Genomic DNA, 15482 nt, shown 5'->3' on the forward strand with positions numbered 1-15482 from the left:
TGACAAAGGGCCAAAAGGCTGGGGGGCCAAAAACAACACACATCGATTCTCTGGCCCTTGTGGAGGCCAGAAATCTGAAATCGAGGTGTGGGCGGGGTTGGTTCTTTCTGCAGATCAGGGAGAATCCGTTCCACGCCTCTCTCCCAGCTGCCGGGGACAACCTCACTCCAGTCTCTGCCTGCGTCTTTCCTTGGCTTCTCCTCTCTGTGTGTTTGTGTCCCACGTCTTTACGTGTTTTTATAAGGACACCATTCATGGGATGTAGGGTTCACCCCAATCCAGTCTGACTGCACGTTCACTCGATGACCTCTGCAAAGACCCTGTTTCCAAATGAGGTCACATCATCAGTGTATGTATAGCGTGGAGGGATGTGGCAGGCGCCTGGGGCTGGGGCAGAAGAGGTCAGGTTCTAAAGAAACAAACAAGAGCTTTCATCATTGCTCATGACTTTACAGATCCGCAAGTTTAACAGTAAAAAGGTGACTGGGCCACTATGTCTAGACCCTGGGCCCTAGGCCACAAAAAGGAATGAGCTCTGGTGCCTGCACCCCATTTGCAGACCAGCAAGGGGACAGTTGGTAAACTGAGTTTAAAGGAGGTATGGCTTTACATAAAGTGCCTGGGGCACAGAAGGGGGAGTGGCTGACTTTATCTTAAAGGTTTCAGGTGTGCACTGCAAAGGTCAGAAAAGTCCCCATGGCAAGCGAAAGTGGCTTTTTTTTTTTCCTTAAAGATTATTTATTTATTTATTTATTTGACAGAGACAGACTGAGAGAGGGAACACAAGCAGAGGGGGAGCTGGAGAGGGAGAAGCAGGCTCCCTGCTTAGGGAGCCCGATGTGGGACTCGATCCCAGGACCCTGGGATCATGACCTGAGCCGAAGGCAGACGCTTAACGACTGAGCCACCCAGGTGCCCCGAAAGCGGCTAACTATTGAGCACGGCCTCCCAGTGTGCTAGGCTTGGCTTCCTGCATGCATCACCACTAACCCTGCCTTGAGGGATCCCACTTTATAGATGGAGCTCTCTCTACCTCTAGAGGCTACAGGATGTCTTTTTGGCCCCAGGCTCCCTTGGCCCACTTTCTTGAAAGAGTCAGTGAGGCACCAAATGCCAGCACTAGGTGGCGCTGTGGGCCGCCCCACCGCTATTCATTCGCAGAGGGTGCTAATTCCTTGAACTGATGTTTCTGACTTTTCCAAGTACCACTGGTCCTGTAATCGACGAAACTCCCTTTTAAAGTGTTTATATCTACCCTAATGGGAAACCATTACATCTTTGCCATAAATAGATGATGAATGTGAACTTCTTTTTAAAAATCATGTTAACTGGGGTGCCTGGGTGGCTCAGTCGTTAAGCGTCTGCCTTCGGCTCAGGTCCTGATCCCAGGGTCCTGGGATCAAGCCCCACATCGGGCTCCCTGCTCGGTGGGAAGCCTGCTTCTCCCTCTCCCACTCCCCCGCTTGTGTTCCCCTCTTGCTATGTATCTCTCTGTCAAAAAAAAAAAAAAAAAAATCATGTTAACTGTTGAGCACAGTGTAGTATGTTGAAAGAAGGCAAATATAAAAATAAAGCGATTGGAACAAAACATGTTGGTTCGTGTATGCCCATCTCGCAGATCACCGATGCAGTGAAATACTGTCCTGGGCTCTGAAAGCAGAACAGCCTGCTGTCAACTAGATACAGGCGTGTTTAGGGTGGGAAAGGCTACTTCCTTCTGCAGGGGGAGGAACTGAGCTCATGGTTGGAGCCATGCCTGGGACCCAGGTCCTGCCTTCCCTTCCCCCACACGGATGCGAGAAGAACCTTAGGAAATTGGAACTGAAGTGTGACACCCTCAGTTTCTCAGTGGCTCCGATGCCTAAGAGAGTTCACTGTGCGCGTCCCCAGCACAGGGAGCCTCACCTATTGGGCATATGGAACCCTGGGATGACAGGAGTCATGAGGGTGGGTGGCAGCCAAGATGGGCAGCGGACCTCAACCAAACCGCTTAGCTTCTCTGGGCCCCTTGCCCTGAGGGTCCAAAGCAGGGTGTGGTGTGGTACCATGTTCCCCTTTCAGGCACAGTCCAGCACCCTACCCCTCCAAGGAGCCATATCCACCATGGGATGAGATCTTGGGCAAATGTGTTGATCCCTCTTTGTTGTGAGAGCTGGAAAATATCGGGGTCACCCTCACTCTTGGGTTACCCATGCAGCCAAATCAAGTAAGGTTCTAATAGGCCCAAGGGTTCTTGGGTGAAGAGCCAGTGGCCCTGGGCCGGCATCCCCGCATCTCCTGGAGGCCAAGACAGATCTGGGCAACTTGCCTCCTGCTGGTCCCTCACAGCTCCTCGTCAGGCCGAGATGACCCCGATCCATTAAATGTTTAATTCTGCTTTTACAATCTGGAGTCTTCTGTGTCATTTTGCCCCAAATGATGACTGTATATTAAAGATAACACCAGCTGCTATAATAATCCCCCGGGATCTCAGTGGATTAACACCATAGAAGTTCAGTCCCCACTTCCCTTCAGTCTGATTGGCAGCCCATGTGTAGGGGGCTTTGGGATGCCAAGACCCACCATGAAGATGGCAGGCACAGCCCCCACCCGCAGAGAGCCTCCTTCTGTCTGGCAGGGACACTCATCCAAGGCTTTTGTCATCTCTCCCCAGTATTGTACCTGGAAGGCTCAGTTCTTGTGTTTGAGGACATCTTCAGACTGATTGCATTCTACTGTGTCAGTAGGTGAGTACACCTGGCCCCATGGAAGGGCATCGGGGTGCAACAGATGTTCCTGCACCCTTGGATGGGGGCGAGGGCAGGGGCCCCCAGAGGGAAAGGTGCAGCCCAGAGGATGCAGAGAGAGGGGACGGTCCCTGGCTTTGCCCTGGTAACCATGAGGGGAGGTGTGCGCTCTGAGGCTATCTTGGTCTGGCCATGCAGGGCCCCTCCCTCATCACCACCTGCCCCCCACCCCTGCTCTCACTGCCCCTCACCCCAGCTTCCAGGACAGCTGGGGACCGAGCCGACCTGACCTGCCCTGTTGCAGGCAGATGGCACTTCCTGTGGGGACAACAGGAAGGGCTGATACCCCTCAGCGGGACAGAGCCTGTGATTCTTAAGTCGCTGCTGGGTGGGGTGGGTGACTGGTCGCCACCCTCAGAGCCACTCTGTTTACTCAGAATGGTTTCAGGTCAACAGGAACGTAAAAATACACCCTGGTGCCATAATGGCTTAAACTGCAGGGCCTTGATGAGGGCTGGACGGGGTGTCTCGGGGTTCAGGGCTCCAGGCCCACGTCTTCATGCTCCAGAGAGACCCATCCTTCCTGCCGCTCAGTGAAAACCGTGCTCATCCCAGAACAGCCCTCCCACCTAGCGGGACCCTCCTGGGCTTGGACGGGCTGGAAGGGTGATGCTGGGAACAGCAGCTGCTAGCCGCTGACGCCTGTCGAGGGCTCGCAGGTACCCAGCGCTGTGCTATCCATTACCTTCATAAATCTTGCAAAAGTTCCAATTTCACAGATGAGGAAGCTGAGACTAAGAGAAGGAACTTGCTCAGGTTGTGCAGCTGGCCAATGATGGGGTAGAGATTCAAAGTACGTAAAGCTCCCAGGTCCGTGAGCTTTGCTACGACCGCCCCACTGTGTGCCTCCCACGATAATTGGATGACGTAGCATGTTCCTCCGGGCCTGCGAGGCAAAGCAGCCGAGAGGCCCCCAGGGCTGTGGTGTCCTGCAACATGCGAAGCTCTCAGGCAGACAGGCCCGTTCCTGCTCTTAGAGGTTCCTATCTCAGGAGGGGTGCCCAGCGTAGCGCTTGGCACACGCCAGGTGCTTTAAATGAATAAATGAATGATGACAGGGGCGCCCGGGTGGCTCAGTCGTTAAGCGTCTGCCTTCAGCTCAGGTCATGGTCCCAGGTTCCTGGGATTGAGCCCCGCATTGGGCTCCATGCTCCGCGGGAAGCCTGCTTCTCCCTCTCCCACTCCCCCTGCTTGTACTCCCTCTCTCGCTGTGTCTCTCTCTGTCAAATAAATAAATCTTTAAAAAAAAAAATTGAATGATGACATAATTGCAGAGCCCACAACTTGAGCTCGCTACCTAATCTCTCTGAGGCTCAACTTCCTCTTCTGTGAAATGGAAATAATACCCGTTAGACAGGTGCTGGGGAAAGAGAGGATAAAGAAGCAGCATGCTGCCCACCAGCCAGAAGGTGTCCTAGTTCCGTTTCCATGGGGGGTAGTGACTTTGTCTGTCCAGGGAGATCTGGAGCCATACTCACCAAGCTCACACCGTCACCTCCCAATCTTTCCGCCTCTGGAGGCTATTTCTCTACGTTCCAGAGAAGCAGGTACCTGTTTGCCCGCCCTCGATTGCTCAGGGAACCCACGAGGAGATCACAGGGCACAGAGCCCATGTGTTTGGGTGTCAACATGTTATATTTGGTGTCAGTGCCAATGCCATCTGTCAGGGGTGAGGTGCCGTGGGAGGAAGAACCCCAGGCTAGGAGCTGGAGACGGTTACCTGGCTGTCAGCTGGCCTCTCCTGCCTGTGGTTACCTCACTTGTCAAAGGGATGGTAGCCAAGAAGGAACAACACAGCTCCAGAGCGCTCATTGGAGGCATGCCTCCCCCCCCACCCCCTACCCCCCACCCCCGGCTCAGGAAGATACAGGTCCTGCTTCAGGGTGCTCACCCTAATGCTCCAGGCTGGATGGTAGTCCGGTGTGAGGACTAGAGGGGCTTCCCAGACCAGACAGGGTCCCATAGTCGCCCAGGGAGCTGGTTAAAAATACAGATTCCTGCCCGTGCCCCCCCACCCCTGAGACTCTGATTCAGCAGCTCGGGGGTGGTGCACAGTAATAGCCCCTTAGCCGGGACACTCTTAGGGGCAAGAGTTGAGAGGACTTGCCCCCAAAGAGAGAGCAGCGGAGAGGAAGGGGGAGCAGGATGGGCCAGGGAGAGAAGCCCAGAAAGGGTGTGATTGCAGGAGGCATCCCAGCCTCAGCAGGGTCCCTGGGGGCTTTCAGGAGCATAAGAGAGACCTCGGGGTCATTAAAGCCAACGAGGCTGGGCTCTTGTACCCCCAAGCCGGCCAGCCAGCCAGCTCCCACGGCAGAGGCATTTGAGGCTCTCCCTAGGGCCAGTGGGACAGGCAGTGAGGCTCCAGCATGCCAGAACAAGCCACTGAGGCCCTCAGGAGCAAGCCCGGCTGAGGCCGGGCTGTGGGTGGGCAGAGCCGGTAAGAGGCATCCAGGGTCCGGATAGGGCAGCGGCGGTGACTGCAAAAATCAGCTCTCCCTGACCCGACGTCTGTGCTGAGTCTGGCTTGGTCTGCGCTCTGCCCACCGAGTCCTTTCTAGCCCCTACCACGGCCTTGCGGGGCAGGTGTTCTCATCTGGAGACCCACTTCAGGGGCTGATGCCCCTGCCCCCAGGTTGTGCTAGGGGTTGGACACGAAGATCCTTGCAAGGGGCTTGCCGGAGGGCCTGGCATGAAGTAAGCACTCCAATAGCCATCACGTGTGTTCTTACAGACAAGGAAACTGAGGCTGGGGGTGTCTCCAGCTCGGGTCGCACAGCTAAGTTCTCAGTCGATTTGAACCCAAGCTTGTCTGGACTCCAGAGCCCCGGCTGCTTCTTCCCAGCCCCCTGTACAGGCCTGGGGCTAAGACGATGCACGTGCTGTTCCCATGCAGCCCTCCCCTTCCATGTATGGGAGGCTCTGGGCCTTCTTGTGGAAGAGGTGCCATCGGAAGCCAGGCACGGAAGGGCAGGAAGAGAACTCTAGGTAGAGGAAAGAGCACTTAGTGGCGGGAAGCTCGGGCATGGCAGCACGGGGAGAACCAGACACATGGGCAGGGATGAGAGAGGAGGCCTTGAATGCCATGCCCAGGAGCTGTGGGGACATCGTTCCTCAGCTACTATTAGCCGCACTGCTGCTCCCTGTCCGTGTGCACTGTAACAGAGCTGCATGGTTGCAGCAGGGGGTGGAATCAAGCAAGACAAGGGGAGAGGGGAGACAAGCCCGGGGCCACAGCAGCCATGCCGGCACTATGAGGAGGCCTCTGCCTCAGCAGTGGCTGGAGGAACTAAGAGGGGTGGGGACAGCCACTGCAGAGAGGAGTGGGGGAACAGAGGAGCCAGGGAGATGCTGGGGCTGCTTTCCTCAGCAACAGAGGCATGAACGCACTTGATCATTTCTTGAACACTTAGTAAGCACCAGGCACTCTACTAAGCCCCTTAGAAAGATTGTGAGGACAAATCCTCAGCACACCCAGGGGTCAGGAATTAGTAGCCTTGTGAACTGGGGGCCATTAGCCTCCGGGTGGGGTCGCTGAGCCCTCAGGGGAAGAGAGAACGAGCATTAACTAGAGAGTATCATTGGTATGTGGTGTTTTTCAATCCTGGGTAAAAGCCAATTAGTGAGTGGAGTATAACACAAAACTATATTTGGTTTGGTCTTTGTCCCCATTCCTGACACAAAGCTCCTAAAACCCCCTTGGGATTTCCTGAGTGTTGGGGGGGTTGTTAGTCATAATGAGCTACCTGAGTTAGTGCCAGAATGGACACAGGCAGGGCCCCTAGGCACCCTCGGGAGGGGCTGGTCACAGGGAGACCCGGTGTTTAGAGGGCTGGAACTTTCAGCCCCACCCACCGACCTCCCGCTGGGTGAACACATTGAGGTGCGGGGTGAAGGGGGGGCATGGCGCACCCAGAGAGGCATGCAAACTACCTTGCCTACGCGCCTCTTCACACTGACTCCTGAGGCGTGTCCTTTATAATAAACCGGTAGATGTAAGGAAGGTGTTCCCCTGAGTTTTGTGCACCATTCTGGCAAACAGTTAAATGTGAGGAGGGGTCCGTGGGGGAAGTAGGGGTGGGCTGGGACTTGCAGCAGGCATCTGAAGGGGGGACGGAGTCCCGAGCCTGTGGGGTCTGCACTCACTCTAGGTAGGTAGCACCAGAACTGAATGAACTTGTGGGACACCCTGTTGGTGTGCGGAGAATCGGAGAATTGACGGTTAGTGTTAGAAAACACCCTGGAGGGGGTCATAACGTCAGTCTAATGGATCATGATGGCGCTCCTTTTTTTTTTTTAAGATTTTATTTATTTATTTGAGGGGGGTGGGAGCGAGAGCAAGCTTACACAGAGGGGAAGGGGCAGAGGGAGAGAATACCCAAGCAGACGCCACACTGAGCACGGAGCCCAACACGGGGCTCAATCTCACGACCCATGAGATCAGGACCTGAGCCGAAACCAAGAGTGGGATGCTTAACCGACTGAGCCATGCAGGCGCCCCATGACTGCTTTCCTTTTAAATGAAAATTTTTATTAAACTGGTAAATATCAGAATGTGTCTCATGTAACTTGGAATAAGTCTTGTTTTGTGGAATAAGTCTTGTTTTGCTAAACTCTTGCTTTAGTTATGTGTATGAGTGTGTGTGAGAGAGTATGTATGTGTTTCTTACTGGCAGTCATGGTCAAAAAGGTTCGAAAAACACTGGCTAGAACAGAGGCCTCTAGGGAGGGGCATCTCCCACCCCGGGAGGTACACAAGCCCACTCACCAGCATGTGGGGGGGCAAATGTTAGAGCATTCATTCTTATTCCATTGGAGCAATATTCCATTTTACAAATTTCTGTTTTTGTGAATGTTTTTTAATGGACTTAATTGTCCATAACATAAGAAAAATAGAAGAATGAGAATATATTATATATATTCTCATATTCATGAGAATATATATGTATGTATGTATATGAGAATATAAATATGAGAATACACACACGCACACACACACCTGGAGAGATCCTTAATTTTTATTGTTATCGATAGCCCTTGCTTTCGGGGCTGTGATTCCCATCCCAGGCTGTGTCCATCAGGATCCCCCTGAGAGCTGGTGAAAAATATGGATTCCTGGCCCACCCCCAGACCCAACCCTGGGAACCTACGTGCATAGTTCTGGGGATCTGCATTTTTAGCAGCTCCCCCATGGGATTCTGATCCGGAATTAATTAAGTGATACAAAGGTATTGATGCCTACCGATAGGGTTGTTGCGATATAGTAATAGCTGATTACTGTATATCAGGGTGCTTGGGTGGCGCAGTCGGTTGAGTGTCCAACTCTGGATTTCAGTTCAGATTATGATCTCAGGGTCCTGGGATCGAGCCCCGAGTTGGGGCTCCCTGCTCAGCAGTCTGCTTCTCCCTCTGCCCCTCCCCGCCTAAAATAAATAAAGCTTTAAAAATGTGACATAAGGCCTGCAAACACCCAGCCCAGTACCTGGGCACATACTGGTTGCCCAGCAAACACCCCCTCCTGTGGGTACTTTCCCTTGGATCGGAAGAGGCGGCCCCTGGATGAAGTGGTGAATTGGATGATGCGGCAGGGAGCAGGGACAGATGAAATCCTTGAACATAACTGGGTCATGGAGAAGGAGGAGGTCCCTGGTGCAGCCTCAAAGGCTCTGTAGAATCTAAGTAGATGTCGTCAGAAGGGATGAGCTCCGTCCGAGGTGGGAATGAGCAAGGCACACGCACTATAGGAAAATGAGCATGCTGTCTGGGGAGGCAGCCGGGAGGCCCCTGAGGGCAAGGGAAGGGTCTAAGGGGGCAGAAGGGAGGAGCTGGCGGGAGAGGCAGAGCAGGGGCCAGGCCCGGGAAGGCGCTGGATACAGCAGTCCCGGCCGGAACCAGTCCCCAGCCAGCCCTGCAGCAGCGTCTTGACCAGCGCACGGAGCAGGTGGCGGAGGGGGTGTGGGGGATGGTCCTGGTGGCTAGGGGTGGGCAGCAGAGGAGCTGAGTGACCCTACTGCCCATGGCAACATACACAGAGACCCAGGAGCCACTGGAAACCCAGCCGGCAGGCCAGACAGCCAACCAGGTAAACTGAGGCAACACGGGACTAAATCATACCATCCTGCAAAGTTAGAGATTGAGGTAGTGGTGGCCTGAGGTGGGATGAGTGCTGAGGGCGCAGTCTGGGTCTGGGCCTGACCAGCCTGGAAGGGCCGACTGGTAGCCTTCCCTGGGGAAGTCTGACTGTGTGCTTGTCCGGGAAGTCTGACGGTGCACTCCCTGCCCGGCTCAGTGTGGAGTAGCAATGTGGAGCAGGCAGGAAGGGCCCTCTACCCAGAATGGCACCTTTAGAGGAAGCTACCTAGGGTAGCTACCTAGGCTTCCCGAGGGCCAGGAAAACCAGGGGCCAGGGAGAAGAGTCTCCCATTTCTGTGGGTCCCTCAGTGCTGGCCCAGAACTAGATCTGACTGGTTGCTCCCTCAGCCACAGGGCTCAGCCCCTCAGCCCCAGAGAAGTTTCCAGTCTGCCTGGAGACCCCAGCAGCCAGCAGGATTGCAGGGGCCAGGGAATGGACACACGGGTCCCTCTCCCCGACATGACCTCCGGCCTTTGCTGTCTCCACAGAGATTTGCTGCCCTTCACGCTAAGGCTGCCCCAGGCCATCCTTGAGGCCAGCAGCTTCACAGACCTCGAGACCATCTCCAACCTGGGCCTGGGTAAGTCCCCTCCGAGATTCAGGGGAGGGGCCAGGGCTTTAGGACGTGGGGCCTCAGGACTGCTGACCAGCAGGGGCAGCCCCTCGGGCTGAGTCCCAGCTCCTGCGGGACCACCGTCTCCCTCCCCAGGCTGCCGAGCCCCTGTAGCCCGGAGATGCTCCCAGTTTTCAAAGGGGCACGTTTTACAGCCACCCAGAAGGTCTGACGCACAGCCTCGAGGGGTCTGGAGGAACCGGGGGCCGGTCAGGGCCAGCACAGGCTGACCTAATGCAGGGCCGAGGCTCTGGGAAAGGCTGAGCGGAACCCCCAGGTCTTTGTCCGCTGACCAGAGCCGGGCACCAGCACGACCCCAGCCCTGGCTCCAGTCCCACCCTCGTCAGAAGGAAAAGCAACAGGAACATGACTGTGAACTGGATATGGGATGAGGGATGGGTTAGTAACTCACGCAGCCCCAGTGACCTCTCCCCTGAGGTCTAAAGTGGCATAATGATACTTTTGGTGCTTCGTACTTGCTTGGCATTGTCTTTGTGTCATCCTCGTGTCCCCATTTTCAATATACAAAATCACGTCTGAGCACAGCTGAGAAGCGTGTCCAGGGTGGGCCAGATCTGCGCCGAGGGCTTTCTGACACCAAGCAGGGCCTCCCCGCTGCCCCTCGGCTACACCTCACAACCTTCTCTGTTGTTTTGCAGAGGTCAGGGGCCAGTTTGAAGCCAAGTCAGCCGGGAACTTGAGATGCATGGGCTCCGTCTGGGAAGGGGTCTGGGGAGGTTTACTTCTGACGGGAGGGGTCTGTTTGCCTCAGCCCTTGGCCCCGCCATGGGGTTCAGGCAGTGTTGTGTGCTGGTCTCAGCCCATCAATGCCCGATGTTGTGGTTGGACTGGCCCTCGTGGTTCTTATGACGTTTGCAAGATGGCCTACGTTTGCAACAAGCGTCAGGAGACTTTGAAAAAATAAAGTTTTATTGCTCACACGACCTGGAAACTACACAGCCCCCCTGGGGCCTCACGGTAAGGTCGCGGGGAGAAAGCGCAAGTATAGTTCTGGAATGTGGGTGAGATCCAGAGCCGTCGGCCAAGACAGAATTCTTGAGACGCCTTTGGTGCAAAAAAGTGGTTTTATTAAAGCACGGGGACAGGATCCTTGGGCAGAAGGGGCTGCCGCACTGGGGATATGAGGAGTGACTAATCATATACTTGAGAGTTGGGGGAGGTCAGGACACAGGGAGGCGTCCCAAAGGATTTTCATATGCTAAAGTAGACTCTCAGGATCCTGGGGGCCCGGCTATTGTCAAGCTAACGTGGTTTTTCCTTCTAGTAAGGAACTAACATTAAACAGTTGGGAGTTTCCAGGAGGCATGTCACGCTCTGCCTATCTCAGGCAGTGGGCTGCAGGTCATAAAGAAATTAATTTTGTTTCCTTTCCCTTCTGCCTCAGTTTCCCACATCACTCATGGAAGGGAGAGGGAGGTTAGGGCTCCAGGAAATTGAGTCTATGGGTCTCTGGAAGTTAGGCTACTGATAGGAATGCATTTTCCTTGTAAATCAGTAAGGCATTGGTAAACTGAGGGAGACTCCTGTCCTGCAGGACTGTGATCTCGACCCGTGAACCATTTGTTTCTCCCTTCCCTTAGTCTTAGGGCAGCTGGGAGGGCCTGAGGATTGTCTCACGTATCCCACCTGGGAGTGCAGGGGTGGGAGGGGGTTGCAGGGTGTCAGCTTGTGTTTTGTCCTCAGCTGCTTTCTGCTCCCTCATCGTGCGGGCCTGGGGTTCTGCTTTTATTGGGGCTGACAGTGGGGACCTAGGGTTTCGGAGGCTCACTCTCAGTTGGTGAACTGAAAACAAGGGAGGGGAATTTAATATGCCGGAAGAGAGGAAAACAACAACAACAACAACAACAAGTGGCCCAAATGGTCAGTTAATCTAAACCTACCAAGATCTCTAAAGCAGAGGAGCTTTGGTGGAGGAAGGCAGCCTGCCGTAATCTAGTCTTGGGACTAGCAACATGTTTATTCAAGATAATGAAGGATGCCTCTTCCATCAAAGCTTAAGTCACTTGCATAACAAAAAGAAAAAAAAAACTGGGAGGGATTATACTACAGGCAGGTGTCCCTGGACTGACCTTCACCTATAGCACTGATAGGAAATACGCAAAGGCAAAGAAAATATGCCCAGGGTCCCCGAACACACTAGGCATTGTGCCCTGCGCATCTCTCATTGTTCCAGACGAGGCGTTCTCCTGACAAAGAACTGAAACCCCCTCGAACTAGCATAGATAAAAGGGGACTTCGTGAAGGGACACTGGGGAATCTCCAAGAAACAGGGCAAAAGGTCAGCCGGGCTTTGTGGGTAGCAACGGCCGCCCGCCCCCCCCACTGCCGGCCCCGCTCCCCTCCGCCCCCACCCTCCCGGCTCTAAAGCCAGCCCCACCCCACCCGCTGACCTTGCCCTTGGAATAAGTTGTGAAGCTTATGTGTCTATCAGTAGTGTCTGCAATTTACTTTTTCTGGCATTCTACTCACTTTTTACAAAACGAGCAGAATGTAATAAATATCCAAATCATTGCAAAGCCTGGGTGCTCGGGCAGGGATGATGTTGCTGAAACAGAGATATTTCTTTGCAGGGTTAGCACCATGTGATAACCCAGAGGGGTTGCTCATGGCTCATGAGCGGACCTCAGAAGGTCCAGATTTGGCCCTGGGGAGCCAGTGTTCCAGGGGGCACTCTATAGAGGTATCATCTTGGGGCCATAAAACTAACACAGGGAGCAATCCAGCACGAAATTACATGCAGTTAGTTGATTCTAAGTGCAAGAGGAACGTAGAGAAAGCGATGGTAAATAAGGGTTAGATTTGCAGAGGGTCTCAGATGCATTGGAGGTATATATACGCTTAATATGTTTAAAACATGTTTGGAGAAAGCACCTGTTCTGCAGCTGTAGCCAGTTTGCATGGAATTTGCTTTTTCCTTTACATTCTACAATGAGAATTTTCCTAGTTATTAAACACCCACCGACAACCCAAGTGTGAATGACAACTCAAGGGTCCAACTGCCCGTCCTTGGGATGCCACAAAAATACATGTTCACTAAACTCATTGGACTTTCAAGCTGTTTCCATGGCATCTGGAATACTTGGCTGCATTTACTCATCCCCTCTCTGTCCCTTCCGCTAACCCGGGGCTCCCCAAGCGTGAAACCTTCATCACCTTGGCCCTCCGAGCCCACAGTCTAGTACCTGGCCCGGCCCTGGCCCTCAAGGATTGTAGGAGCGGACACCCGGCAAGAGGCATCCCCGGCCGAGTTGCAGGACGCTGCCGGGCCAGTGACACGTCCGCCTCGGTCTGGGGACAGCGCAGAGGCAGGGAAGACACGGCTGCTCTGGGCGTCTCCGGCAGCTGAGCCGAGGCTTGGCGTGATGCCCGTGGGCCCGGGCGTCCCCCGCTTTGCCAACCACTAGCATTGCATGACTGGGTTCCGCTTCTCCCCTGGCCTTGGCATACTGCAGGCTGCAGAGAAAGTTACCTACTTCCCCCTTTTTTTTTTTAAGCATAAAGGCCCGCACTGCCACTGTGGTTCCCTGACAGGTCCCCAGATCCTAGGATGCAGCTCCTCGGTCCCAGCTTCCCCCACCCCTCAGAGTGGCATTGGCTTTGAGGCTGTGCCTGCCAGAACATAACCACCAGGCTTATCTTAGGGGCCGGGGAGCAGTTCCTAGTCACCCAGGCCCCGGGCCATTGCTCTGAACCCCATTGTTTGTGCTGGTCCTGCCAGAAGCCACATGCAAGCGATGGAAAACGTGTTCTTTTTCTTTTCTGTACATGATGGCCCCACCTTGCTATCCTGAGGCAGGCTGTGGGGCTGGCTGGAGCTCCTCGGCCCTCTTTTTGCCCTCCTCCTCCCATTTTTTTGTCTCTTCTTGCCTGTAGCCATCCTTCCCTGGTTCAGGTCATACCCACGTTACCATCAAAATGACCCTTGCCTAAGTGTCCCTGCTCAGAACTCCACCTGACTGTCCACTCTGGTGAAGCTCATGCACTCGTGTGAGCCAAGGGGCTGAGCTCCTGCTCTGGGCCAGAATGCCTTAGGTTCTGCAAATACTTAGATGAATGAAGCATTGTTGTGCCTTATGGAAGCTCACAGCCTGGAAGGGGTGGGAGGGAGTCAGACAAAACCCAAGAATTCCAGTCCCAGGGCTAGTCACGTGGGTCAGGGTGTGCCCCAGAGCTGGGGGAACTCAGAGGAGTATACGGGAGGTCTGAATGTGTCAGCAAGGCTCCACCAAACGGTAACATTTGACCTGGGTTGTGAGAGATAGTAAGAGTTTGCCAGGTCGAGAGGGTAGGAAAAGGAGTCTAAGCAGAGGGAACAGCATTAGCCAAGACCTTAAGGTGGGACAGCCCCATGACATGTTCAGGAAGGAATGAGTAGGTAACTACTCAGTAGGTGAAGCTGGAAAAGATGTGCAGGACCAGATCCCACAGGCCTCGAATGCCAGGCTAAAAGGTTGGCAGTGATTTGACTCTGAACAAAGAGCAACCAAGGGTCTACTCTGTGCGCAGCATCACGAGGAGGAGACTGGATGGGGGTGTGGGCAGGCTAAGGCCAGGGTCTAAGTGAGCAATGAGAATGTCCAGGCGTAGGTGGGCAGTTCCTCTCATCATCTGCCCCATGACTTCATCTTTACCCTAAAGAAGGTTTTAAGAGAACTTGGAGATGAGCATCAGGGGCCTCGGCTCACACATGGGGCTGCTGCCAGTCCACCTTTGAGTCAGACTGGCTTCTCCTTGCTGGGAATACTTCCAAGGAGACAACTTGGTACTGGTCCTGTGTAGACAGGGCAGATGGTGCTTCAGGTGCTTACTCCTTGGGCCCAGAACATCTGTGTGCTTGGTGTGAAGCACCTGGGAGAGTGGATCAGTCATGGAGAGGTCAGTAGCTGCCCCAGAGAGCAAAGTGCAGGGCCCGGACAATCTGAAAAACAGTCTGCTCTGGACGTGAGAGAGCCCAGAGGCTCCCCTCCCACGCCAGGCTCTGCACGTCCACAAGCAGGGGCTGTGAGGCACGCAGAGCTTTGCGAATTTGGAACAGTTCACGTGAAAGTTTGTCATCCTTGTTACTATGGAAACAACTGGCCAGCTGCCCCAGGCTGCCCCACACAGGGGCTCTGCCCAGGACAGGGCTGAACGGTGGCCCCACTCTCCTTCCCTGGAGGGGCACACACTGCGGAGTGGGGGAGGGGATGCACACACTCACTTTCAGTCAGTGTCCCAGCAGCCCCGTCGTCCTGGATTACACCCCGCTCCCCGTGACTGAAGTTGCCACCCCTGGCCAGCAAGGTGGAAAAGGCCCCCATCTCTGGGGGTCGACCATCTTGTGATGTTCCCTTTCTTTCAACGTCTAGAGCCTATGGTGTTCTTACAACATCCCCAGTTCTGGGGCGCACACCACGCTGTCACTCCGACCCTGGGAAAGCAACTCGGATGGGAAGTGTTGCAAGTTCCTATGAAGGAAGACACAGAACCTGGGGGCTGAGCACACAGGTTTTAGAACCGGGTTCAAATCCCGGTTCCTCCACTCGCCAACCTGTGACCTTGGGCAGGTTGTTTAATCTGTCTGGGTCTCTAATCTTCATGTCCTCTGGGGACAATACTAGGATTTACACCAAAGGCCTGTGGTCAGGGGTCGATGAGATGACCCATGTAAAGCAAGTTGCCCACACAGTCAGAATCCAATGCGTGTTTGTTCCTGACATTATTTTTGGCAGTTTTCTTAGTGGCGAATCCCTCCCAGAAGTAAGGAGCTCAGGATGAGAGGCTGGAGGCCTGGCCCCATGGTTAACAAGGGACCCTGCACTATCAGTCTCTAAAATTAACAAGCTGAGGAGACTGGTGTCCCTGCTGCTCTCTAGGAGGAACTGCTGGAGTGAGCCCAGGGTGGCCTATACACCATCTAAAATGATTCACAAGGGCGCCTGGGTGGCTCAGT

The 15482-nt window shown here is 54.3% G+C and overlaps 1 protein-coding gene across 1 annotated transcript in view; it reads left to right on the forward strand.

The window, feature by feature from the left end:
• The window catches only part of RIN3 (Ras and Rab interactor 3), a 124598-nt gene that overhangs the window by 76430 nt on the left and 32686 nt on the right, over positions 1 to 15482 (forward strand). The window contains exons 4-5 of the mRNA XM_064571502.1: positions 2654 to 2726; positions 9405 to 9496. Of these exons, the coding sequence (XP_064427572.1) occupies positions 2654 to 2726; positions 9405 to 9496 (165 nt within the window). The remainder of the gene's footprint in view (positions 1 to 2653; positions 2727 to 9404; positions 9497 to 15482) is intronic.

This window comes from Mirounga angustirostris, unplaced genomic scaffold, assembly GCF_029215605.1.
Source record: "Mirounga angustirostris isolate CCGP_5_RB_7025 unplaced genomic scaffold, mMirAng1.0.hap1 SCAF_9, whole genome shotgun sequence".
NCBI lineage: Eukaryota > Metazoa > Chordata > Mammalia > Carnivora > Phocidae > Mirounga > Mirounga angustirostris.